Source organism: Xiphophorus maculatus, chromosome 4, assembly GCF_002775205.1.
Source record: "Xiphophorus maculatus strain JP 163 A chromosome 4, X_maculatus-5.0-male, whole genome shotgun sequence".
Taxonomy (NCBI): Eukaryota; Metazoa; Chordata; class Actinopteri; order Cyprinodontiformes; family Poeciliidae; genus Xiphophorus; species Xiphophorus maculatus.
In genome coordinates, this window is record NC_036446.1 from 31618638 (window position 1) to 31645660 (window position 27023).

Sequence of the window (27023 nt, forward strand, 5' to 3'; positions counted from 1 at the left end):
TGATTGACTGATAGCATCAAGAAAGCAGTTGATAACAGAGAACCATGAGAAATTAAAACTGGAACAACGAAGACATGAGTCCGTCTGGTCAGATGAAACCAAAATGGACGACTTTGGTCTAAATGAAGATGCTGGATGGTGTTCATGGTGATGGTATTGAAAATTCAAATTAAAAAATACTTTATTGATCCTATATTAGCTCATATTAATTCTTGTTTGTTTCCAACAGCTGCTGTAGATGGTGCTAGCTGTGAAAGGATCTCCTGTAGCAGTCTATATTACAGCGAATATGAAGAAACCTCTGACTGATGACATTCAGGATGGTCAGGGTTGTCCATAATTTTCTTGATTTTAGGTAACATCCTCCTTTGCACCATCAAATAAATAACTGTAGAAACTTGTCATTAGCTGACTATATCAAACATAATAACTCCAGCTCTTTGAATTAAAATCTGTTCTTGTCTTGATGGAACAGACTTTTGATCTGTCAGGTTGAAAACACTCTCTCCAGAGCAGCATCTGCTGGTGTGTTAATGTGAACCCACTGGACATTATGCAGAAATGTAAATAATTTAATGAAAACAATAAATGAATAAATAAACAGCCCGACGTTTCCAATCCAAAGACAAAAATGGGAGTTTGCACAAAAGTCTGGACTCTTTGAGCTTCCTGTTGATGTTACAGCGAATAGATAATTAGAGAGTTCAATACCCAACATGCAGTCTCATTAAGTCGTCAACTTAAAAACGGAAAGTCTATGAAATGAAACAGTGAAACATTTCAGCTGTCTTTTAATTTACAATTGAGAATAACAAAAAACGTTCAAAGAATTTGATGTCGTCCAACTTCTGTTTGGCTGAATGAGGAAGAAAAAGGACCAGGAAAAAAAACAAAGTCTATTAAAGACGACTTTACAGTCAACTCATTAATGTCTTTTTAAGACCCGTCAATCCGACACATGGATACAGGAATACTGTACAGGCAGCTGTGCACAGGCTGGGACAGATAACGGGTTTTCACCCACAATGGAGCTAAAGATGGAACGGAATTAGTAGGCCTTTTTCTGGGTTTAAAAAAATAAACACAAACACACACACACACACGCACCCCCCCCCTCCCCCCCCCACACACACACAATGCACAAGTTTAAAGAGCCATTGGGCCATTGTGTTGAGCAATCTGGATTCAGAATAAACCAACATAACTTTGAGATCCTAGTTTAGCTTTAAAAAAATCAGGTCAGTAAAAGGCAATAATTTGATGAGTGACATAAACAAAAGCACACACACTTATAAACGAAGGCTTTTGCTCCGCAGCGCTGCTGGTTCGGGAGGAAAAAGGAAGTGGAGAAAGGAAGCGCAGAGTGGGTGATAACAATAAATTCAACATCCTTCTGATCCACGCTCTGCAGCTAGGTCAGACTTTGATGCAGTCCCGTTCATCCAGAGTCTCTGGGAAACACTGAGCCGCTTGTGTTACGACACGCAGAATCCCCCGGTTTGGTGTAAACGAGGAACATCAGGACTGCGATCAGACACTTTTCACCACGGAGTCGCAAAGCCCTAATGTCTGTCTCTTTACGACCCACATTACTTCTTCAGATTGACGTTGTTGTCAACGTAGCTGTAAAAAAGGCTGAAACGGGGAAAAAAAAGAAATAAGTTCAAGTAAATTTTAAGTGATTATTATAGATGCTGTTCAATGGCCGATTGCCGATCTTTAAAAAAGCCTGATCTACCGATTCCAATTTTGGCCAATAACAATAGTGACCAAACTATTTTTATCAACATTTCAGACCAAAACAATTGGTAACAGTCAGTCGAACCTCTCTCACAGCAGCACAGAAAAGAACAGTGGCTGATAGTTAGACCTTTGCTGAGGTAGATAGGATCAGTGGAAAAGATTGGCTACACATCTAAGTATCGACTGATCAAGATCTCCCAAAATATAGGAAATTGGGGCAAATTTATTGCCCTGATAAATTGGCACCAATTTATCACCGGCCTAGCTTTATGAGCACAAAATGCACTAAAGTGCTGAGATAATCACTATAAGGCTTACTCTTAATCGCTTCGCTCATATGGTGGTCAGAAGGTTTAGTACAGTTATGACAGTGATAAAGGTCAAATTAAAGGTACGGATTAGGGGATGTAGTTAGATTCTCCCAGATGGGAGGTTAGGAAGGCAGTGGAAACACGTGAGCATTAAAGGGATGAAGTAACATACATTACAGGAATGATTAAGTGAGGAAAGGGGCTTTTTGTTTGAGGCCCTACTCTGGGTTTTAAAGTCTCCACAGGCCTGATTATAGGACTGTATATGTACAATCCTTGGCTGGACTGTTCATAAAATGCAACATGTGTTAGCCCTTTATTTTTGGCCCAACTTCTGGCAGGGCTCTTCTGGCTCAGGATCAACACTGGAGCTGACACGCAAAGGTCAAAGCTAATAATGTGGCAAGGAAGAGCCCAGGCTCAATGTTAGATGCCTGGCAGAGGAGAGGTTGGTGGTTCACATGTGAAAATGGGCTAAAACACAATGTTACTGCCAACGAAAGGCAGGAAAACTGAACGCTGACAGCATGCATGTGGAGCTAAAACTGCTGACTTGAGTAACCTTCTAGTTCTACTTTAGACACTTGAAGAGACAACGCATTGGATTGCTGTCATCTTGTACAATCGATACATGGCAGCGTTTTGTTGTTGTGGGGTTGCGGGCAAGTGTGATTATGGGTAATGGAAGAGTCATTGCCCTTGTGATTTATGAAAGAGAAAACTATTAGGGAATGTTTGAGGTGCTGCTGCAGTGTCAGTTATCATTAGATCAGTTCAGAGCAGTCAGCAATTGGTGAGAGGAAAGTGCAAGGCTCATTCTGAATCACAGACTATATGCCTAGCTGTGAATTCTGAGCATTACAGACTAGTTGATCAAGTTTTTTTATGCATGGCAATGGCAGGGGCTGCACAGTGGGACCCGGCTTAGCTCCATTGCCTTAAAGTGGATCCTGGTTTCTAACTCTGGCCTGTTGTCTTCCTACATGTTCATGGAGGATTCTCCCCAGTAACTACACTCTGATCCCACAAAGCAAAAGCACGCAATTTAGGCTGACTTAGGCAGTTCTAAATTACCCTCAGGTCTGGATGTGTTGGTTCCTGGTTATTTGTCCAGTGTGTCTCTGAGTTGCTCTATCTGAGAGCGGTGAGCCTTCCAGGATGTGCTGTTTGCAAAGTTACACAGTCAAAAATTAACAGCGAGAATTTGGCTTATTTAGCCTGTTATGACAGAAGAATAAAATGGGGGTTCAGTTTTCAAAGTCATATTTTCATCATGTTATTCATTTATTGCAGTCCTGATGTTCCTCGTTTACACAAATGTCCCAGTTTCAAACTGAAAAACAATTAGCAAGCTCACTAGCTAAATGTTTATCTAAAAACTAAATATCTAGCTAGCGAGCTAAATATCTGGGTCCAAACTAAAACTTTAACTCTGGGCTAAATATATTTAGCTTGCTAACTAAATATTTAGTCTCAAACAGTCAGAGCGACCTGTGTTACATTCACTGTTTTGCAGTTATTGTCTTTTTTTTTCTAAACTGTGCCATCTAGTGGTCATTCTTGGTTAGTTCTCAAAAAGCAGTAGAAATAGCAATGAGGAAGCAAATTATGTATTTTTATGTTTGATGGAAGCTGTGTTTGTTGCTAAGCTAACTAAACCACCTCTTTGTACGAAAATAGTGTATGCAGTGATTTTGACATTGTCATCCCAGCAATGATACTTCTATGTATCATTGCTTATATGATATTTCTTTGTTTATCCTGGTACAGTTTCACAGAAAAATTGATGTCAGTAAATTCTACAAGATGTCATCCCAGAGTTTGTGGAGTTTCTGCATTCATTCTGGTTAGCTGTTTGGATAGCTGGTAACATTTAGCTGGTCAGGTCTTGGTATGGCACCAATAATGGTAGTGAGTTGATTTTGACCAGCTGAGTCTAGGACAGCCTAGAACGATATGTTTTCATTTAAAATCATCCAAATGTTGCTTTTAAAGCCGAATCAATTTTCACATCCTGTAAATTAAAGAACCCCTTCAAAAGCAAAACCAGCCAAACCTCAATGTAAGAACTGTAAAATCCATGTTAAAAGCTTTTGAGGATAAAACAGGAAGGAGGTACAACAATAAAAACACACAGACCAATAAAACCTGAAAAACGGAGGACGTTGCCAGATCAGAGTGATTCCTTAAAGCAACTGCTGTTGACATAAAAACATTGAGGAAATGGTCTGAAAAATAATAAAATAGTTTTTCATATCCCTTGGGCATTTTATCACAATTCAGTTTTTTTGTTCTGTTTTTTAACTTTAATTGGGGAGTAAGAGTTCTGTATCAATCCATCTCTAATCCTTTTTTCTACATCATACAGACAACATGAGGACGATGGTACAGCTCAGTCAGTGTTGGAAGTGGAACTTCAGTCTTCTTCCCTTTCTAATCTTTCTGCATTCATAACGTTGAATCCTCAGCCCTGTCCTTCAGATGACACTTCACCTTCGTTGCTAAATAATTAACGATACCGCCCGGCATAAATGATATTTTTAATACAGACATTACCTTGGACTCCCATCATCTGACTCGTTCTTATAGCAATACAAATCACGATAACGACCGTGTCGCTTTGTGCCAAACAAATTCCCCCCCTTGGATTCTGGGTCTATTAAAAATCTGGTCAGAGACGCCCTGCTGGTTTTGGCCGCGTTGCACCTGAACTTCAGTGCCAGTTTACCGTCCTTTACCCTGGACAGCTGGCTGTCACTCCGACAGCTCTGCCACAAACACTCCCTGCATAACTCTCTGTCTCCACAGCAACCAAACATTTCCCCCCAAAAATCCCCTCCTTATGGAAAGTAAACACCTGCTTCACATTTAACTGCTATGATGCTTAGAAACCAGGTGGCAGATATTCTGTGCTGTTCCGTTTTTATTGCAGTTGTTTTTGTTCTGTTGTGCCCTGAATTCAGATTGTGAACATTTCAGGTCCCGGTGTTGTTTTTTTTTAATTTACTTTCTTCTACAGTTTTGTCAGACTGAGTTTGGCTCAGACTGTACACTGTTTGTTTGTCTGACTGTGAACACAGGAGCAGCAGCAGGAGGCCACTGGCTTTTTTTTTCCACACCACGCATGTTAATTAAAGGCAATTTGTTGGCTGAGCTCATGCTGATTTTATAGCTGCCCCCACACTGTAAAACCAGTGGGATTATTATAAACAGTACAATCTCCAAAGAATCTTTTTTATTCACCTTACTTGCTGTGGATTTGAGCTGAAATCGATTTAATCCCGCTAATGCTTTGTCTCCTAATCCTTTTTAATTCATCTTTCTCTTTGACTAACAAGTAGACGGAGGATTTTATCACCTTATTTTCATAAACTGCTTTTCTCAATTTAGTTCCTGCTTCATAATGTATGACACAACACAAAGAGAACACGCTGCTTTCTCTCTGTTCTCTCAGAAAACTGAGGAAAAATGGAGGCAGTTGGATTGAAAGTCTTTTCGGCGGCCATGTTGTTGTGTGTGAACCGTCTAAAATATTCCAGTTAAAACGTATTTGCCCTTTTTAAGGTTCCATCTCTTTCTGCTTTTACTTGTGGATTTGTTACACATCTGATAATTTCATTGATTAAAAAATAAACCTTCTAAAACTGATCTGGCCCAATGTAAAAAAAAACAAAACTATTGAAATCATGGGTTGAATATTTAGAGGTAGGACCTGATTAAAAAATGTTTAATGGAGTTAATTGCGAGGTCTGTAATTGATTAATCAAAATTAATCACAATTTAATCCACAAAATGCTCAATTCAAAACCCTTTTTGCTGCTAATTTATTGAATAAAGTAAAGTAACACATGAAAACAAAGTATGTATGTAAGCCTGAAGTATTGCGATAATTTTTTTAACGGGTTAAAATCAATGTAATTCATTAACAGAAATTAAAACATTAAAGTTGGCATGGAGACTACTATTTATGGTACACAGTGTATTTAAATGAATTGGAAAATTGTATGCATGTTTCGCATAATCAATGCGACGTGCATTGTCATATTTAATTCTGAAAATTTTCATGAAAAAGCATGACACCTTAGAAAGTAAATCTGGATTTCTGAAGTCATAATAGATTGTTACCTTGGCTGACACTGTTTGAAACTAATAAAATGAATAAAATATTCAGAGTTTCAAAGCTATGATGCCAACGTATAATTAGCTTAGAAAGACTGTTGACTCAGAGTAAGAATTTGGAGCTCCACAGGGAGGTTTTATTTTTCATATTTGTGTGTTGAGGAACAAGAAGCGAGAAAATATGACTGGTGAAGTGTAACCATCCAATCCAAAGTAAAAGAAATCAAAGCTATGATGGTTAAAATGACTCCTCTGCTACCGACCGCAATCAGCTAGTCAATCCAACCTCAGCAGCCACAGTGTGATTATATCCCCACTGTGGACTGAAACACTCTGCTGGGTTCATATGAATGATCAGTGACTGCAGTTTGCTGACGAATCATCCACTTTCCTCTCTCTGTGGTGCTTCTTTCCTTGTACCTTATAACTATTACCCAGCAGTAACGTACACACCCCAGCTGCCAATAAAAACTAATTCAGTCTTTTGGGAAATCAAGCCAACTTTCGTCGAGGAGTGGCACCAGCTCCAAGTGTCCCACTGAGCGTACTTTATTTCTCCTTCTGCTTTTCCCTCTCTGCCGTCGCCTCTCAGTATCTGTGTCATTCATTCCCGCTCCTCGCTGTGCTACAGTTTCTTCCCCCTCTGCGACCCCCAACTGCCCTTCACTAAAGAAAAATGTCCAGCAGCAAAATTGGGGGCGCTCCGACAATATGGTTACTGTGTACACTGGACATTTATATGGAAGGGTGAATGATCCCCCCCGTTGGAAAATTCAATAGTTTAGCTTTTAGTGTCATCGCATAAAGATCTCTAGATTTCCATTCCATTCACAGTGAGCTGTTTGTCAATTTGACAATGAGTGAACCCAGACACGGGCAACTCTTCCTCGCCTTCGGTCGCAATCGGTGAAGAAGTTGGCCTGAGACAACAATCAAAGGCAATTTGGTTCCACATAATGTAATATAATGAATCAGCTGCAAATGGCATTAGCTTGAACGCAGGTAAGAGGAATCAATACACCTTCTGTTTCCATAACTAATTTACATCCATAACGTGTCAGGATACTGAGAAGAAAGCTGCTGACGGTTTGAGCTCCAGGATACTGGCCTGTATTGTGCTGACACAGCAGAATAAGCTGCCAGGTATGATGGATCATTAGGAGTTGTCTTTAAAGAAACAATATTTTGGGAGGTGAGTTTGTAGTTTGAAGAGATTTAACTGAGCATTGTGGTATGACAGTCATTTACAGGTTTTATGTAATAGTTGCAATGTGCACACGCTGGCAAAAGAAAAAAAGTTTAGCATCAAGTTAAGGATTTGTAAGAACATGTACCTGGCATATCATGAACAGGCAAATAAGGGTAAGCATTCTGACATCATCAGGAAAGAATACAACAGGGAATTACTGGGAGATTTAACAGTAAATCACAACAGTGAGTGAAGGTCACCAGACACAACCCAGGTTACCGGTAACTTGACAGAGTTTGACAGCAGTTCCATTTTGCGTATGAATAAGGCTTGTGTACTTTTATTGTGAAATTTTTCAACTTGATGGGGTTTGAGAGATGCTGCAGCAAGCTGATGTCAGGACTGATGAGCACGTGAGGGCGCCCATACAGTCGGGTAGCATCTGGACAAATGCCAAGCATTTGCAGGACCTAGCCTCATCCATACCCAAACTGCAATCCCATCAGATTGCATCAACCTAATGAGTCCAGTAAGGATTGTCTGTCATGATCTTCTCTGCCCCTTCTCCACCCAACTCCACTGATTTTCTTTGCCGCTGTGTATATCAGGGGACCTCAAATCCAGGCCTCGAGAGATGGGGTCCTGCAACCTGTAGATGTCTCTGCCTCTAAATACCTGAGTCGAATAATTAGGTCATTAGCAGGACTCTGGAGAACATGACAACACTGAGGAGGTATTTAAGCCATTTGATTCAGGTGAGTTGAACCAGGGATACATGTAGAAGCTGCAGGACACCAGCCCTGGCCTGGATTTGAGGACTCCTGCTCTGAACTTACTCAGTGGCAAACTTGTCACGAAGATACTTTTGAGATACTCTTGATTCTGGCTCTGAAACTTGCTTCTCACACCTTGACTTTGATTACAGCGTCACAGTTTCTTGATGTTTTGCCTGCTCTGCTGCTGACCATGACTGTCTCCCCAACCTTTGATTATGGGATCGCAGACTGACAACCATGCCTTTCCCATGGTGAGCTCTGCTCATTGCATTAGTGCGTGTCAACTTACTCACTCTGGTATCGGTATTTTGCATTTCCGAACTCTGTGACACTTCTTCTCCGTGAGTGAAACAATCCCCGGAGAAAGGACACTTGCTACTCCTTCACTGTTACATCACAGAGGACTCAAGTCCGTCGTGGTCTGAATCCCCAAAAAGATGGTGGAAACCACCTCAGTTGGGTAACTGTTCATTTGCTGACTGCACAGTACTTCCTGTTATGTTGCCCATGACTCATCACTCGTCATAACTTGACACTAATTTAATTTACCTTTGAGATCGATAAAGTATTTTTGAATTTGAACCAACTGATGATGCAGTTGCTGTCCATAAAACTCATTAAACCTTACCTGAGTTTTGGTTCTCATTCTGGTCCAAACTGTACTATTCCCATTACATTGTCTCTGGTTACCTTTAGTCTCTGTTTTGACCTATTGTCATGCCCTTCACCTTGTATTTGCAAAACATAATTTCACTCAATATCACTGCTTACAAGACAGCCACCAGAGGGGGAAGTTCTAAACTCTTACGATCCTTGCAAGCAAAACTATTTACAAAACTATAACTGGCTTGGATTTGAATGAACTAACAAAAAACACATGTTTTAAATGGTGTACATCAGAAACCATTTTTTCCACTACTGGCCTCTATTATGTATAGGAACAAAAATCGAAAAGTTCAGCCTTTTAAAATGTTTTTTGTTAGTCCCTCACTCATTTTATGGTATAACAGTGTAATAATTGTAGGATGAGTCAATTAAAGAGCAGCAATAGCAAGCTCTAAATTATTTTTATGCATGTATAACTGCTGCACATTTATGAAAAAAGGCCATTCCGTTTTGAAGAAAAGCTATCTGCTGCCCTCTAGTGCTAATACTAAAAATGACAAAACTGACTTTATGCCATAATGATGTCAGTGTCTAGCAAAAAACAAAAGCCTGAACATGTTTATTAGATTTCCTTAATGATAGTGTGTCGAAACAAAGTAAGATCATCACTAAACTTAAAAGTTCTGTTTTTAGTTTATTGCTGGACGGTTGCAATGTCAGTTTGAGAAATTGTAAAATACAGGAAACATACTTTGAAAGAAAAAACATTTCCTTGGAACTGGAATGTGGATGAATTTTGATTGAGTTATCATGAACTCAATAACTGTTATGACTTACGTAATGTGGAGGATTCTCTTCAATGAGACTCAACAATAACTTTTCCAGACTGCAGGAGGACAATTAAGTTAGATCAAACAGTGGCATTGAGTGCAGTAAAGGTAGAAGACTTTTGGTTGAAAAAACTGTCAACCTCAAAACTTTGATGGGACCATTAGATAACCTGCAAGTCCTCTTGTCCTCAGGACATTTAAGAGGTTTTAAGCAGTAAGAGCCCACTACAGCTGGAGTCCATTATAATTATTACAACAAGCATCCATATATTTTTGATGAAGTGAAAAACAAAATTTCAGCACCACACAAATTTGAATCCGGTATGTTGTAAAAGAAATGGCTGATAAATTGAGAGATATATTTTCCTCCCAGATATTCTATAGCTCAGTGGCTCCCAAATCTTTTCTGCTGGCTCCCCTTTGGATATAATAACATTTTACACCCCCACCTTGTCAAGCTGGCAGGTTTACTTTGTAAAAGTTCAAAGAACAATCTTCATAGTTAGATTGTTTTGTTACCACAGCTACAATCTGATGCTCTGAGTTGAATCTTTGAGACTGAGCTCTGTTTGCTCACAAATACAAATGAGTAAACTGCAATCATAATGGCTCCTTTCCTCCCCAGGGGCCATGACCCTCACTTTGCAGCACATGGTGTTCAGTGTTTTAAACAAGTAACTTTGTTTCTGGTGATTGCTCAGGCTGTTTCTGAAAAAAAATACATCTTTTTATCAAATGTCCTGCAAGTTGGCACACTGTCGCTTCATAGAAACCAAAAACTATCAAACTGTATTCATTTGGCAGAGGGCTACAGGGATGAGTTTGAAGTGCAGAGTCAGAAATTCAGAGGAGAATGTTCAGTGGGAGGAGCCAAGCTTATCTTGTTTAACCACGCATTCATCATTTCACCAGCTTTTCCAGCTCCTCCTCTGCCTCTCTTTAAAACAGTCCAGGAATCAGCCTGTGAGGCACTGTGTCGGTGTAACGTCTCCAGTCTTTCCCGTACTTGCTGCTGCAGCGGTGTTCGTCTCGCACACAGCGGTGGACCAGCAGGATGGTCATGTAAACAATGTAGAAGTATGGAAGAATGTGGCCAAAGCCACAGGCGGCACAGTAAGCCAAGGAACCCATCAGGTCGCCAGTGTAGTTGAAGTGACGCGCCACTCCCCAGAACCCTGAGGTCAGAAGCTTGCTGCGGTGGCTGCGGCCGTCGGCGGACAGGTACGAACACTCGATGTAGGTGGGCTTACGCCCCCAGATGGAGCAGGCGCCCTCTGTGCGGCGGAACAGATCTTTCTGATGGTTGGTGGAGCGGAAAATGTAATACCCAACGAGACCGAGCAACAGTACGGCGACGGCGTGAGTGTCTGATAGCTGGACCGGATGGTACACCAGGTACAGGCCCTAAGAGCCAGAAACACATCAACAACACATCAACTGTCTAAGCCTTTCAGCCACGAGTAAGATCAGTCAGCTTTCATGTACAGTGCATTTTAAACTATGAATATTTTCACATTAAATCGCAGCTCAGAGTTCAGTGCAGTCAGGACTACAGTATTACATGATAGTTCAGTCCAGAAACCCAATCAGGTTTTCTTGCAGGACTGCTCTGTAGTTTTCTATAACCGCCTCCCACCAAGTATCTTATGGGGTTCCTTGTTATAATCTACTCTATTAAGAGGGGGAGTTGTAACAATTATAGGAAAGATGGGGAAAAAAGAGCCAACTCAATGGAATTTTACCAATGAGTGGTATTACTAACCTTTAAAAAGCTGGACCGCCTTATTCTGATTATAGCCATTACCATTTTGGTTATCTGAAAAGTCCCTAAATATTAGAGATGCACCAATCCGATATTAATATCTGTGTATGTCCCAGAACTGAAAAAAATTCTAGATCAGGTACAATGCAAAAATACTAAAGGACAGTGCAAAATAGAGCAAACTAAGAGTTTCCTTAAAAGGGCAGTTTTCTCAAAAGAGAACTACAATTGTATCTAATTGTCATTGCCTAATATGTCATTTTTATACTATTAACAATGATCTTCAAACAACAATAATGTTATAATAAACAAACGGCAATTATCACAATAATTTCTGGGACAATGAATCACCCAGCAAAATGTGTCATCAACTCTTGATGACACATTTTGAGATGATTTCTGACACTTTTCTAGTTGACTTATTGCAGGTGAAAAACCTTTTCACAACATATTAACCGTTTAGCGTGGCATGGAGACTTTGTGGTGTGTGTGTGTGCGTGTGTGTGTGTGTGTGTGTGTGTGTGTGTGTGTGTGTGTGTGTGTGTGTTACCTGCAGGGTGTAGAGGTACGGCAGCCACACACAGTCCCCCCAGCCTAGATACCACCCAAAGTGGTCATGGCAGATATCAATGGTCTTCAGGTACCACGCCTCATTCCAGAAGAAATCCAGCACATAAATCCCCTATGAAGCAACAAACAGGTTTTGCCACTGATATTATTAATATGATATTTACTTCTTATTTTAGTTTAGTACTGAATGAATTATACTGGGAAGGATAAAAACCCATGTAGCCATAGCTTTGAAGGTTATGTCTTATGGGTTATGTCATATAGAAAAATCTGAAAAATACAACAAGCTGAAAGTGAAACTAATCCCGAATCTTGTTCTATAATGACTATAAATGATCAAATAAATTAAAAATATTCTACATTGTTCATGTGACATGATTAGGGATGCTATAATCAGGTTTTTTGCTGCAGGTTCCGATTCTGATCACCCATGAGGCCTGATCACCGATCACTGCCGATAATCTGGATTTCTGTTAATTTGGTTGACAGCCATCAGATAAATTAACATTATATTTAGATATAAATGATACTATGTGGCCTGGCAATAAATTCACCTAATTTAGACATAAAAGGGATGAGTAGCTCCACACTGAGGGTGACTGACAGCGCTAAGGCCCACCCCCTGGCTCTGACTGGTTTCTAGTTAGAACAGATAAGTTTGATTTTCTTTTTTGCACAAGGTAACAGTTTTGACAAATATGCAAAAAAAACCTTTTTTTTTTATAAAGTTACATACTGCAGCTTTAAGAAGCTGGTCTTACCTGCAGCACGTTGACCAGCATCATGGAGTTGGTGATGTGACCGTACAGCTCCTGCTGCTTGGCCATGTAAGACAGATTAATCAGGGTCCAGGCGACGATGCCAGGCCTGCCATTGAAGAACAGCTTGAAGTCGAACCACTTGCCGATGCGAGGGTTGAACTCTATCCCCATCATGTAGTTATAAAATATGTTCCCTGTAAACTTGCTGTGCAGTGACAAAGAAAGCAAGTGGGTAAACGTTGTGTTATCTTTATAATACCTGAGATAATGTGGAGTTCAGCAGCTGATCTCACCAGTCCTCAGCATTGGTGGGGAACAGGTAGGCCTTTACAAAGGCAAAGGTAGACACAGAATAGCCCAGTATATTGGTACACCATAACAGGGGGATCCAGTTGTCAAATATAATGGTAGGAGAAAACCAGTGGAAATAATTGGAGTTTGCAAACCACAGAGCATGGGTGATGATCCAACACTGCAGGCCGTTGATCTCATACTTGTTAATAAAACCTTGGGAGAAGAAGAAAACAAATATACGTTAAGAAGAAATAAGACATTTCTTTCACAACTGTTTCAGGGAAGGAGGAAGGATATACCAGCAGGGGTACGAGCTCCATCCTGCACTCCACCCACGTAGCCCGGAATAAACTTATGGGTGACGTCAGGAATACACATGTAGAGGAACACCTGAAGAGCAAGACGCTTTATTTCAGTTTGAAGAAAATGCAAAACTCCTGTGTGACGCAGCACCTGATCCCTCCTCCACTTACCTGAAAGCTCACCCAGATGGCATATATCTTAGCAGCAGTCCATGTGAAGGAGGGGGCCCGGGCCCAGATGGACAGCAAGGTTGCCTTTCCCTGGCACAGCTCTAACAGAGGCTGGCTGATGGAGCACTCGTACTGATCGCAGGCCATCACAAAGTAAAAGACGATGAAGGGAGCGAAGCAAAGGAGGCCGACGACACTGATCAGGGAAAACCAGTCCACCTCCCTGGGAACGGACCAGAAACACAGGAGGTGGGTCAGAAGATTTTCTACATGCAGAGGTATGTAATGTTTCAACTATAACTACTGTGAAAAAAACCCAAAAAACCCCCCAAAAAACTAATTAGATGCACGGCAAACTAATGGTGTTGTAGAGGGCCGCACTGGGTTAACTCGGGGAATTTCAAACTGTACTTTGATACTCTCCAGGCCGCTTCTTTGTTGTTGCAATCATCAATTTATTCCACTTTGATTGTCATATTTCAGACTTTACAAGGACTGACACATACTGACCAGGCCAAATCATCCATTGGTGCCAACAATACATGGCATTACAGTACGGTCAACAGAAATTATGACCACCCCGGCACACCCGCTTCCTCATACACACAGAGCCAGCGAGCCAGTATGGCTCCCATTCATACCTAAGTGACAGTCAGCCCACCTCGACACACCCACCACCCAAGTGTCAAAGCCGTGTGCTTCTGTCACCTCAATAATTATTCATTTCATTCATATGGCTCTTACACTAATCATAAAAACTATCATTACATAATGCCTGGCTTTTTAACCATAAACCCAGACAAAGATTTAAAGAGAAGCTACAAAATCAAATGAGGGGGATTAGCAGTGCTTGAGAACTGAGCTAGCTGTTAGCATGTCATTACAGCCATGACTGCCATGTGTGTTTTCACCGCATGTGAACGCAGCTGCCTCAGCACATGTGAGCATCGGTGACACAGAGTAGAAGTGTTTTTTCAACCTGCTTTTGTTAACTTTGGTGATTTGGAAAGGTTGTGATAAGCGCAAGAGGTGTGGCTTGGCGCCCCCAAATGCCATGATCTTCTTGGGGGGCGGGTTTAATGCTATAACGCTGATATATGCATATATTACGTTCTTTCCTCTAAACATTAAGGCCCTATTTTGTTTCTTATTTATCATATAAAATCTATTTAAGTTTGTCTTTATAATATAACATAAAGTCATGTTATATCAGTTAATCCAGGATAGGGATTATAGCTCAGGAGTAATTTGTACTTTTGCAAGACACTGGTCCATATCAACATAACTGGATTTTATCAGGTGTTTCTGTTGTGAAACTATTTCACAAGGTAAAACCTCCTTGAATCACAAAATAGGACAAGTCAATGGATTTTTCCTCTTTTTGAACAAATAAGCCTGTGCAGCTTGAGCTACTCACCATGCTCTTCCCCACTGTGCTGACTTCTCCACAGCTTCAGACCCTTTCCCATTGGCATGGTGCTGAGGGCGCCTCCTTGTGGACTCCATGGTCTCTGCAGCCTTCACCTCTGCTGAGAGAATCACATTATCAGGTTTAGGATCCATCTTGTACCAGTGTCCTGTACTTTGTACGCCGTCAGTGACAACCAGGTGTCCAAGCAACAAATGTCAGCACTTACAAAACATGGGCCTCATTTAGAGCAGTTCCCCTGTGTTATCACTATACCTATATCATAATACCTGTACTTTTGTAATTTATTGAATCATGAGGTTTAATGTTGCACTCTTGTTATACAAGCCAGGGACTGGAAATGGAAATTACCATCTATGGCAAAATCTGAATTCTTATGGATTGTCCCTTTTAAATAAACAAGGTAACAAATAAAAAAAAGAAAAATAACTGCTTTTCAACTTCATTTTTCATTGTATTACCTTTAAAATATCCACAGTACATGTTAAGTGAGTTTTAAGGTCAGTTTGGTATATGGTAAACATCTCTGTTCACATAATAAGGGTCATAAAGTGGAACTAAAGTGCATCTCTTCAGAGATAATTTCATTCACATCAACACTTATAGACAACACTATATTAGTACTACTACTAAACTACTGAACAAAGCATTTTTAACTGAATACCACAAACTCAATTGCGTCTTACTGCAACAGCAGGCGGAGCCCTAATGTGTCCTTCTGAGTTAATACATTATGAAACGTACCTTGAAAGCAGTGAATATATAGGTCAGAGTAAAGACGAAGAGCAACAAACCAATAAACTGTTTTACTGTAATTAAATTTGTGTAATAAAATAATAAATAAAAGGGGGAAATGGCTCGTCCTTGTAGCTTCTTGTTTTTGCACTGAGAGCGCGAGGGAAGGGAGGCGGGTTTCGTAATGCTCAACAAACACCATTTATTTTATACGCGAGGCAGGAGCAGCCATCAGGTTAATGGGTCATTCTTTATTTGCTTGTGACGCGCATTTTTTTTTGTTTACTAAAGTCGAATTTAAGACAGCTGACCGTCATAGCTCTAGACATTGTGTCATCATTATAAATGCATACTGGTGTAAAATACAGTGGGAAACATGTTCTACAGGTGCTGTGTTGTACTGACTCACCTCTGTGCTGTAAGCTTGGGTATAAAATGGAGCCAGCTGTCCTCCTCCTTCCTACAGAGGCAGACTGGACTACAGCCTCCCTGCTAACCGCTAGACGGAACTAGACGTAGCGCCACAGGCTCCGCCCATAAGGCCACTAGTTTGGATGATACACCAATGAGATTGTGTCAGACTGATAACTGGGTTGGATTCTTGTCTTCTGATTGGGTAAGAGCGACTGGAGCCATGAGCGCCTGAGAACTTTAGAAGTATTTCACCATGGTCAGCGTCAGAGTGTATGAATGAAAAGTAGAAAATGTGGGAGGGATGCATTTCCTTACATTACCTTACCTTGCAAAAATTAGAACCATCCTTATTTACAAAAGAAACATACCTTGTGCCTTTATCAATAGGGCCGCTAATAACAAGACACATTTTAACTTGTCTTCTGTTCCTTTCTGTCGTTAAGCTGCCATTCTACAACATATATAGAGCAAAATAAAAATAAAATAACATCAAATCAAAAACTGGAAGTCATATGTTTTACAAAGTATAATTTTCAAATAAAGTTCAGGTTAAGGACTCATTTTCAATAACCTATTATAAACATCTACCTTGATAATAAACTGGTTTTAGGTTTATTAATCCTATGCATTTACTAAAATGTTCTTCAAATGACTGGAAATGCATAGTTTTGAGTAGATTTTATTTTAATTTCTGGGAGAGCAGACCCCACTAGGCCTGTGTGACTCCACAGCTGCTTGTGTCTCATTAATGTTAGCAGATGTTGGCAGGTATGATGTGGTCTTGAGATTCTGTTTCAAACTGAGTTTATACACCTGTGGAAAGGAAACAATTTAAAATGTCTCTGATTTTACTCTTTATAAGTATATGTTTGAGTAAAATGAACATTGTTCTTTTGTTCTGTGAATTACTGACAACATGTCTCTTAATTTTGTTTGTGAATGTACGTAAATAAGCAGTTAGATTTAGAAAACCCCACCAACAAATATCTTCTCATGGGATTTAGCCCTGCTGGGGGTTAAGCACCCCTAAAAGTCAGATCCTAGAATCACCCCTGATAGAAACACCAGCGGATTAGACTGAAACATTATTTCTCAGCAAACAGGAAATTCTTGTTTTTAATACTTTCTTGTAAAACGTCAATATGTCGTTGTTGAGCCTTTACAGCTTGCCAGTAAAGTTCATTGAAAGTCGTGAAGTAGCTTTAGGAACTCACCTAAATGAAGTAAAACAATTCTTCTAAAGCAAACATCTAAATGTCAGGTGGTCAGAGGAGCCAAGTTATCCTAAAGTTTTCCTTTATCTAAATCATGTGACGCTCTAAAATACAATACAAACTTCAGCAGATTGTATTTGCATAAAATGACCACTAGAGAGCAGAGCTAAACTATCACAAACATTTGAAGTAACCGAGGTCTCAGCTTTGGGAGGCTTAAAGTTCTCACATGCTGCATGGACTTCATGCATGGCGACAACGACCCACAAGTCATTAAATTTGAGTCTTTCCAGTTAAAACATTCTTTGTTACAGCTTAATTCTCTGAGAGTCTTTCCCGTATGTTTTATTTAGCCAAGTTTACATTTCCACTGCAAAATCATATCCTTGTTTTGACACCATGGGCAACGAATGGAAACTTTTGGAGACAGGAGAGGATTCCTGATAATCTTTATATTGTTTACATTTTTTGAATATAAACAGTTTAATAGGCATACGTTTGTGGCACAGCTGTAATACTGGCAAATTCCTGTCTTATTGCTTGTGGCTTTTATGTGTAGGGTCTGACATTCCCCGGCTCTATGAGCATGTAATCAACACCAAACTCAGAACTTCTGAAAGCGATTAAGACCCCGTCTCTTTGGACGTAGCTGTTGTGAGCTCTCTTTGTAGCCGCAAAGCGTGAACTCAGAGGACGGTGTGTTTAACAATGAAAGCGCCTAGTTCTCCCACAGATCATCAGGCTCCCAGCGGTGCTTCCACCATCCTCCTATAGCCTCTTCCTCTGACATCCATCTCTATCCTTGTCACTCTTTTCTTCAACTTTCAAATGTTCTTCTATACGACAAATAGGTTTTTTCCCCCAAACTTCCCCTTGTGACTCTGTTTTTAGTTTTATTTTCTACCCTTTCTCTCTCTCTCTCTAGTCTTGGCAGTTTCTGCCTTTCCTCTCTGCTCTTTGATCAGAGGCTGTGCTGATGTGCTGCACCCAGACGGTGTGATGTATCTGGGCCACTCAGCAGACAACGTGTCTGAATGAAGGAAGACATTCTGTGCAGTCATTACCTTTTGCTACCTTTGACGAACTGAATGTAAATTGGCTGAGTCTGCTCTCTGGGAGTTCATCTATCGAACGCTTCCAGTTGTCTTTTGACAGCATGGGATTGTGTAGGAGTATTAAATTACCATTGCTTTGCCAGTACTCTGTACTGTATATCTTAGAGTGATGAGACACACACTGAAGGGACGGGACTATTAACAGCTGAGGTGCAGTGCCTGTTATTGATCCAGTTTATGTTATGTTGTTTTGCTGGCATGGAGCGGGGAAATGCCAGATGCTTAACATCAGGCTGTTTTGGAATCATTGTTCCAAGTTGTACCAAGTTTCTATCTTCTACCCAATCTGCCAGCTTCAGATGAAAATTGGTTACAATCATCAGGAGACATCCAAAAACCAGGAAGTCCCATCTTACTAATCAATTGAAACATGGGGGAATACCAGGAACACTCTATGGTCAGGTTTAACATCAATATGGACTTCAAAAGGTGCTGACTTAGGAAAAAAGTGATGAAATGCATGTGGAGGTGTCAAGATGAGATTTTCAAACATCAAAATACTGCGCTAACTTTGTAGCATAGTGGTGGGTTTGTTTTTATCATGCTGAGGTTATCTGTCACTGCACTGTCATTGGTATTCTCCAGAAAACGGATGGTACATTACGTTGTAGATGGAACAACTTCCTTCTTTTTGAACTTCCAGTAAAATTATCAGCAAGATGGCCGAAACATATTGGGTGTTTAAAACATTGACAGCGAACTTGTGAAAAAATGAGATGGATAAAGCAGACTATGGCAAATGTTACACATTAAAACCTCAGCCCCCTTTTACACCACAGAACTGGCGGCATTCTGCAGAACACACAACCCTATACTGGTTTAACTGATATGATGAGAAGTGACCTTTAAACAGGGTTCCAGGTATTGTGTGTTCTCATTCAAACTTTATTTAAGCAAGATAAAATTCCTTGAGATCAAAGATTTCTTTGACCACAGTGTCCTGACAATCACACAGTTAAATCAGCTTGTTCCAAAAAAAGCCTATTTGGATGAACTTTGATCTGAAGGGGCTTAAAAGACCATTGGTCATCCATGGATCTGTCACATACAAAGTTGTTGTGAGGTACAGTGTGGGATGGAGGAGGTTGGGTATTGAAATAATAATAGTTCTGCTTGATCTTCAACACTGAGTCTTAATGCTTGGTATTGATGACAAGATTGATGGCCTGGCATCAGCCTTATCTGGCAACCAGTCAGACGACCTGGCAGTTAACATACCACCAATTAGAACAATTATTCCCTTTTTTTTCTCATTTGGGGAAGAACACCTTAGTACTGTTATGACTTTCTACTGTTATGGACTTTCTTTGCCATTCATGGTCCTGTTCCAGTGTTTGCACATATGGGTCCCATGCATTTTTAATGTTTTAGTTAAAAGTTGGGATATAGAAAATTAGCCCTGTGAAACTGGCTGCACCTCACCTCTCACTATTTTGAACCCTTTTTTAAAAATTATTTTATATTCTATTTTTGGCTCTATTTTTGTTGTTGGTACTTGAGTGAATTTTATGATGTTTTGATTGTTTGTATCGTTATTATTTTTTACACTGTACTCTGGTGTACCTCTTGGCCATGTCTGCCTCAAAAATTCTCAAAGAACACCCTGGTAAAATAATGGTTAAACAAAACTTTTAAAAAATAGATGGATGGCTGAATTTAGTAAGTTACACGTGACTCTCTAATTTGAACACTGTGTAGACAGAAAACCAGCTAAAGGCTGCATGATAAGTGTGTGCATATACGCATTTTCCCACTATGTATTTGATTCCAAAATGTAGAGATTGAAGTGCTGCACCAAATCCAGCTCATGGATTATTCATCAAACTGAATAAGGGAATGGTAACACCATAACCAAGTGCAGGGAGGAAATGTCTCTGCTTCACATGTGAGCAGAGAGTCTGCTCTATAGACAGAGAAGCGCTGATGTTGGCATGGCACATGGTGAGGAACTGAGGGGAGTGTCTGACATGTCGTACCCTAATCAGCTCCCCTGGGATGCAACACGTCTGACTTTCTGCATAGCAGCCTCTGTGTCTGCCATGATTCTGAATGAATCAGTTCACGTTTGCTGCTGGATTGCATTTACTAGGCGGTGTGGCGTTTTCTTTGGGTTTTTTGTTAAACACGAGGGCTCCTGGTGTGACACTGTAATCCTCGTCACTGTCCTTCTGTCATATTCTGTCCATGACAACAACCCAAAATTATTAATTAGGATTAAAAAAAAAGGAACTTGTTTTTTGTTTTTTTTTCACCTCTACTTTCCTCAAATATGAGTATGATGAGTCTCTTCACTATGGGTTATTCAGAGGAATGTCAACCCAACATGGATGACAGTTGTGATTAAAGTGACTCACATAAGAACATGTTGTCAGTTTTCATTATAGTGGCCAAATAGTTATTTTCCTTGACTGATGGGAGAAAATATGAAAGATTCTATCTAAAATGGAAATAATGCAATGGTTATTAGTGGAATTTGTAGTAAGTCACTGAATTTTTTTGTAATCAGTCTTTCAAAAATGTAGTTTTTTTATTGCCTTTCCAACGGGTCAGTCGTCCTGACCTTTAGCTTTTCAAACAAACCCTCCTCTCTTAATGCACTGAAGGGGAGATGGAAACACGTCGGCCAAATATGTTCTGACACAGCGAACATTTACTTCACATGGCTGACCTGAAGTGTTTTGTTTAGATGCAACCAGCAGCTGACCTGGAAGCAGTGCTGACTGTAAACACCCAGTAGAAGATGCTTTGGGCCATCCATATTGCTCATGGAATACATTTTGATAAATCTATGCTTGCTTCGCCCTGATGTGTTGACGGGTTTCTCTTGAGGAAAGTCTGACTAACACAGTAACTGCTCTGTTTTTGGAGCAAGAGTAGAAAACACTGGCAATAAGAAAAAATAAAGGACACATCAAATTCAACTGGAAGGTGAAGTGAGGCTGTCTAGTTGTAACAGCTTTAAATCGTCACTGTAAACCTGAGTGAAGCTAACTGAGGTTAGCCTCATCCTTATTGGGTTAAAACTGTTAAACATGATCATGTTCAAATGTTTACATACGTCTGTGCGAGTGTGCTGTGGGCGTGTCATGTGGGTGTGTATGTCGGTGGGGGGGGGGGTGTGTGTGTGTCTGGAAGCATGTTGAAAACGCGTCGCAGTGCATCTGCCTGTGTGCATTTCTCCGTGTTGAGACGTATGCATGTTTAGACGGTGAGGCGCTTCAGTAACTGGGGCAGAACTGATTGTTGTTGATGGCTGTAGGCTAGCACAGACCTACATTCTGCTGCCGCACAGGGGAGGAGGGGAACACCAGGAAGAAAATTTGGGGTTTCTGCTGAACCCCCTTATATCTCCTCTTATGACAACCTCCCGCTGTGCCTCACTTCAGCTCCGTGTGTTTCTGCTTCATACTCTCATCTCCTCTCCTCCCACGTCCCTTTCTTTTGTCTGGTGAGATGGTTAGCAGGATTTTAGGGTCTTACTCAGCACAGACAGAAGAACTACTCACTCTGGAAGTGACAGGGACAGAAGACAGAAGGAGAGGGTGGAGAGGTCAGATCGAGTTTGACCAAGACAGAAGATTAGCAATTAGCTCGTCAGTCAAGCAGAGCTCCATCAAAGTTATAACATCAGGGTTAGGGTAGAACTTAAGTTTTGTTACCAAGTCATGTTCAAGACTTTATAATTCAAGCTTCACCAGGGACAGACACTGTACTAATCAGGATGCTGTGGTGGTGCAGGGGTTGAGCACCACCTGCATAAGGAGACCTCAGTCCTCAACGTGGCTGCCGCAGGTTCAATTCCAGCCTGATGACCTTTGCTGCATGTCTTCCCTCTCTGTCTTTACCCAGTTTCCTGTCTAACTACTCTCAAATAAAGGCTGCCTGAGCCAAAAAAAGATCCTTTATTAGCTTACTTCTTTATTAAACTTCTTTAGTAAACTAAATGGTTTGAGTTAGACTGACTTAAATTTATCAAGTTAAACTGGTAAACTTAATTGAATTCCTTGATACCAATTGAAGCAGTTCAATTAAGTTGGTTCAACTCTTTTCTTTTTCAGTGCATAGCCAGAAGCCACAGACCTCCAAATTTCATTTGCCCTTTTCAATTGCTCAAGAGCAAGACTTCTGACCTCAACCTGACATAACTAAAACCTTCAGGAGGGATAAGAGCAGAGACTGTGAGCCAGGCCTTCCTGTCCAAAATCAGTGTCTGACTTCACAAATATTCTTCTGGAAGAATCATAAAACATAATCACTTTCTGAAACCTTGTGGAAAACGCTCCCAGAAGGACTGAAGCTGTTTCGACTGGAAAGGATGGGCCGATATCATGTTAGACATTATGGAATAAGAATGAGAAGTCAATCAAGTTCAAAAGTGTGTGAAATACCTTTGACAGCAAAGTGCAGGTTTGGTGCAGAATAATTTTGTGTAAACCAGGGGATTTACATGTTGCCTATGTGTTGCTTCATTTGAACTGAGTTTCTTAATGTCTACTACAGACTTAGCAAAGACCTTCATATAGAGTCAAATTTGTTTTGCCATTCATGGTCCTGCTCCAGTGTTTGCACATATGGGTCCCAAATACACACGTTGGCTAAGCAGTGACAAAAGAATGTTCTGTTGATGGAGGGCTGATGTGACTGTGTGTGGACAGGATGATCGGCTGTTTTGACCTCAAAACGGAGCAGCCGAAAGAAGAAGACCATGAAACACTGCCAGTCAGGAAAAAAAGCAGTGTCAAGATTACAGGACACGCTACAAACGCAATAAATCGTTCAGCTTATTCAAAAGGTCATGTTACGAAACAACTTATTTATTTCCAAGATAGGCACAAGAAACAGTCCTCCTTCCCAAACCGAGCCTATTGTTTATGCCAGCCTAACCTATAATTTTCAAAAATAATGTAACCTCAAGAGTTTGTGACAACAGCGGCAAGAATGGGATCCTAAGAGTTAAGGCTTTACGACGTAGCCTTACTCTTTCTCTTTCTCCTCTATTCTCTGATTAAGTATCCTTAATCAGAAAATAGAAGATTTTGACAAATTTCATAAGAAAATGTGTCAGTTTAAAGAATTCTGCTGAATTTCAGTCAGAACAAGATTAAAACACACTAAAATTCATGGATGTGCTCGTTTCTTCCAATAAGGATGTGGCTCACTTTTAGAAAATAAAGACGCAATCATTCCTGTTGTAATAGGAACTGATATTGATAAAAAGACACACAATCTGCCAACCACTTTATTAAGCACACCTGTTTAATTTCCTGTCAACATAACCAGCCAGTGAGTCAGTCATTTGAAGCCTTTAGGCATCTAGAGGTGGTGAAAACAGTGTATTGACCTTCAAACTGGGCATCAATAAAGAGAAGAAAATGGATTTCATTTACTTTGAAAGTGATATGCAAACGCCATCAATGGGAGTAAGTTTCCCAATTATGGAGTTTGCATGTTCTCTCAGTGCACGGGTTTTCTCCAGGTACTCAGCCCAAAATCATGACTGCTAGGTTTAAATGGTTATTCTAAATCACCCTGAGGAGTTTGTGTGTGCGTGGCTGTTTGTCCTGTGACAGACTGACGATCTGTCCAGGTTTTACTCCCTTAAACCTGTCAGATCTATGAAGTCAGCAGCTTACCCTGCCTGTAACGCCAAGATGTTTTCAGCCTTGTTTTACAAAATTATGTTTACGTCACTGAGGGTTTCATGGCTTTCTTTAAACCAGTCTTTTGTTAATGAAAATCAGCTTCCCTAAAAATGATGAGCAGCTGGTGGGAGCATGTAAACCTGCAGACTGCTGTGTTCAGAGTCCACGTCTCATTTCTGCTTTCAGTACTCTGTGTCAGTTTTATACAAGTTCTGCTGCCTCCTCTCAAAGAGGACTGCTGAGTCGTCTGCTTTCAAGCACAACTGAACTCTGACCTCACCCAGGGAACCACCAGCATGGTGGTGGATTCCACTTTGCATGCTTGTGAATACCACTCTGCGCTGAAACATTCAATCCCAGCTCAAGGAATTATTGCTTGACAGCTCTGAAAGTCTACTTATGTTTCGTGGTACAAGAAAACACAAAGTAAGATAGAAAGTTGAAATAATTTTCAGAGAAAATGATAAATAAGACAAACCTTTAGGTCCAATTAGTTTAAGCAACTAAATATCTCAGAAAGGAGATTGGTTGGTCCTGTTATGAGGGTGTAGGCAGTTATAAGTATTTGTTGATGCAGACAAGTTGGCTTTTCATCCCAGAGTGTCTGAGTGGGTCTGAGTTTTCAACACACTGCAAAAACACAAGTATTTTTTATCTATATTCTAGTGCATCTTTAGTCACTTGAAATGTGACAAAACTAACTTACAAGTGATGTTTCACTAAGACACAGGAGCTTTTTGAAATCAATAATTCCCTAACATTGATGAAAAAGTATTAGTTCCACCGGCAGATTATTTCACTTTGAGCTAGTACTTTTTCATCAATGTTAAGGAAATGTTTATTTAAAACAAGCTTCTTTTCTTGTTGAAAAGTTAGTTTTGTTTTATTTCAAGCGTACCAGAAGCAAAAATGAACCAGAAAAAGGTTTTTGGTGTGTGTGAGCGCAAACAGAGCGCAGAGCCAGACTCTTCTCCAGATAAAAATCAGATCCACTGTTAGGAACGCAGAAAAAAACAAACCCTGATCAGATTGATTTGAACCTGTCTGGAATCAGTCACCTCAACATACACAGCTGTTAATACACACACACACACGCACACACACACACACATGTTTGCACAGCTATCTTTGTGGGGACTTTCCATTGACTTCCATTCATTTCTACAGCCTAAACCTTACCCCTGCCCTTATCCTAACCCTACCCATTACATACCTAACCCTAAACAAAACTCAATTCACACCAAGGGCGTAGGTTTGGTCTAAGTTTTGGTGGGACCTTACAACTTACTGACACCCCACCCCCACCCCCCTGTGCACCTACCATTTTTGACCAGTGGGGGGGACACACCACATTGGCTTAATAACCCCTCCCCCAACCATAACCATAACTTGATCATACATCTTGTGTATACTCAGCAGATCAGTTCAAGAACACTTTACTTTTTCCTTTTCAAAATTCAGCAGTGTAACCTGGTTTGTATTCACACTAGCTTAACTTAATTTAAGACTAACACTTCAAATGCCATATTCACTGAGATAATTTCACAGTATAACTAACACCTCACCTGGAGCCCTGAAGCTCCAGCCACCTCTCCATCGTTCTGCTCTGCCCCTTGCTCTGCTGCCGGGGATCCTATGTGAAAAAATATTACATAATTAACAGACCTATTCTACCTCACATTCAGTGCTGACCTTACTAAACACCGGACTTTACAACAAATGCGTTGCGTGATAGATATCTAACTTATGGGTCCACTCACTGTACTTACAGCCGAGGTACCGAAATAACTTCTAATGTCTGTCGTCCTTTTCTTTGTTGGTGGCGACATGGTCTCGGAGACTCATAATAAATGTCAAACTCAGAAGGAGAGGCGTTCACTTTCAGCACCACGGACCAAGCTTCCGTTCCGTGTGTGGCCAGCTGGAACGTTGCTCTTATCCCTCCTGGTCTTTGATTAGCTGCAGCTAATCAAATAACGTAGATCCACGTTCTTTGAGCCAATAGCGGCATGGGTCGTCATAGTTCATAACAGCGAATTTTAAAATGAATGCTACCACTGCGTAGTGTATTGAAATATTAAACTAATCAGTGTAGATTTTCGTTTATTTATTTTTGTTTTTGTTAAAAAATAATTTTTTTTTTTAATTAATATGGCAAAAATTGGTCAGGACTATTTTATATCCCTTGAATATTGGTCGTGACATGTCACGACCGTCCATACCCAAACCTACGCCCATGATTCACACCTTAGTCCTAAATCTGACCCTTGACCCAAAAACAGCGTTTCCCCTTGTAGTACTGTATATGTCAGGAAAATGGTCCCCACAAGGTATTAGAAACAAACACACACACACACACACACACATACACACAATTCTCATGACTCTTAGAAGTGTGTTTACTTTCCACAGTGCTAAGAGTCATTTTCACGGAAGGATTCGCGGGAGATGAAGGGAACCAAAGAGCTTCAGCTTGACTCCTTGAGTTCCTGCAAAGTCCAAGTAAGAGCGGTCTGTTCTGCAGCACAAACAAATACATGCAGGCTTTAAGGAGACTGATGATGGAACGGTTAGAAAAAACAGTTAAGGAAATACTTTATCTCACCATGCACGCACAGATGTAGATACGTTCTGGCCTTTTATTTATCTCACAGGATGGAGAACATTTAGCATTAGCTTAAAGTGCAGACCGTGTATCATTCCAGGAATAACTTAGCTTGCCATGTTGATACCAACACAAGGACGCTTGAGATTTTTATTAATTCTGGACAAGCCGACTGGAGTCTGAGTCTTCCAAGACAAATATCAGAGATCTGCTGTTCCAGTTGGACTCACAAGGCTGGAATTTCTTTGCAGAAGACTTCATGGTTTCAGTGATTTTTTTTTCTTTTTATTTTTTTTTTTAAGAAACTGAAACCGTTTTCAGAAAAGGGTTACATCCAGACGCCGCATTCTGAAATTATCATGAGCTTATCATGTGACGACAAAATCTCTTTTCCTGAAGCCAAACTAGGAAGCAAGAAAATTCCATCCAACGCTC

At 40.4% G+C, this 27023-nt stretch overlaps 1 protein-coding gene across 2 annotated transcripts; it reads right to left on the reverse strand.

Annotated features, from left to right (window-relative positions):
• Positions 1-9418: 9418 nt before the first annotated feature.
• dhcr7 (7-dehydrocholesterol reductase) lies at positions 9419-16116 on the reverse strand. 2 transcript variants are annotated; one of them, XM_005812054.2, is made up of 8 exons: positions 16008-16116; positions 14852-14960; positions 13435-13657; positions 13261-13351; positions 12961-13174; positions 12668-12872; positions 11887-12018; positions 9419-10978 (listed from the first exon to the last, which is right to left on the reverse strand). In XM_005812054.2, the coding sequence occupies exons 2-8, from the start codon at positions 14938-14940 to the stop codon at positions 10514-10516; spliced, it is 1419 nt and encodes a 472-aa protein (XP_005812111.1). In that variant the 5' UTR covers positions 14941-14960; positions 16008-16116; the 3' UTR covers positions 9419-10513. The 2 variants fall into 2 exon arrangements, with proteins under 2 accessions (XP_005812111.1, XP_023188508.1); XM_023332740.1 differs by having other exon boundaries at positions 14852-14963; positions 16008-16114.
• Between the last annotated feature and the right edge of the window lie 10907 nt (positions 16117-27023).

Coding starts and splice junctions, on each gene's coding strand:
- dhcr7 (XM_005812054.2), bottom strand. CDS start 14,940: ATGGAGTCCACAAGGAGGCGCCCTCAGCACCATGCCAATGGGAAAGGG. Junction 13,352..13,434: donor CCATCTGGGTGAGCTTTCAG/GTAAGTGGAGGA, acceptor CTTGCTCTTCAG/GTGTTCCTCTACATGTGTAT. Junction 10,979..11,886: donor CGTACCTCTACACCCTGCAG/GTAACACACACA, acceptor TCTGGCTCTTAG/GGCCTGTACCTGGTGTACCA.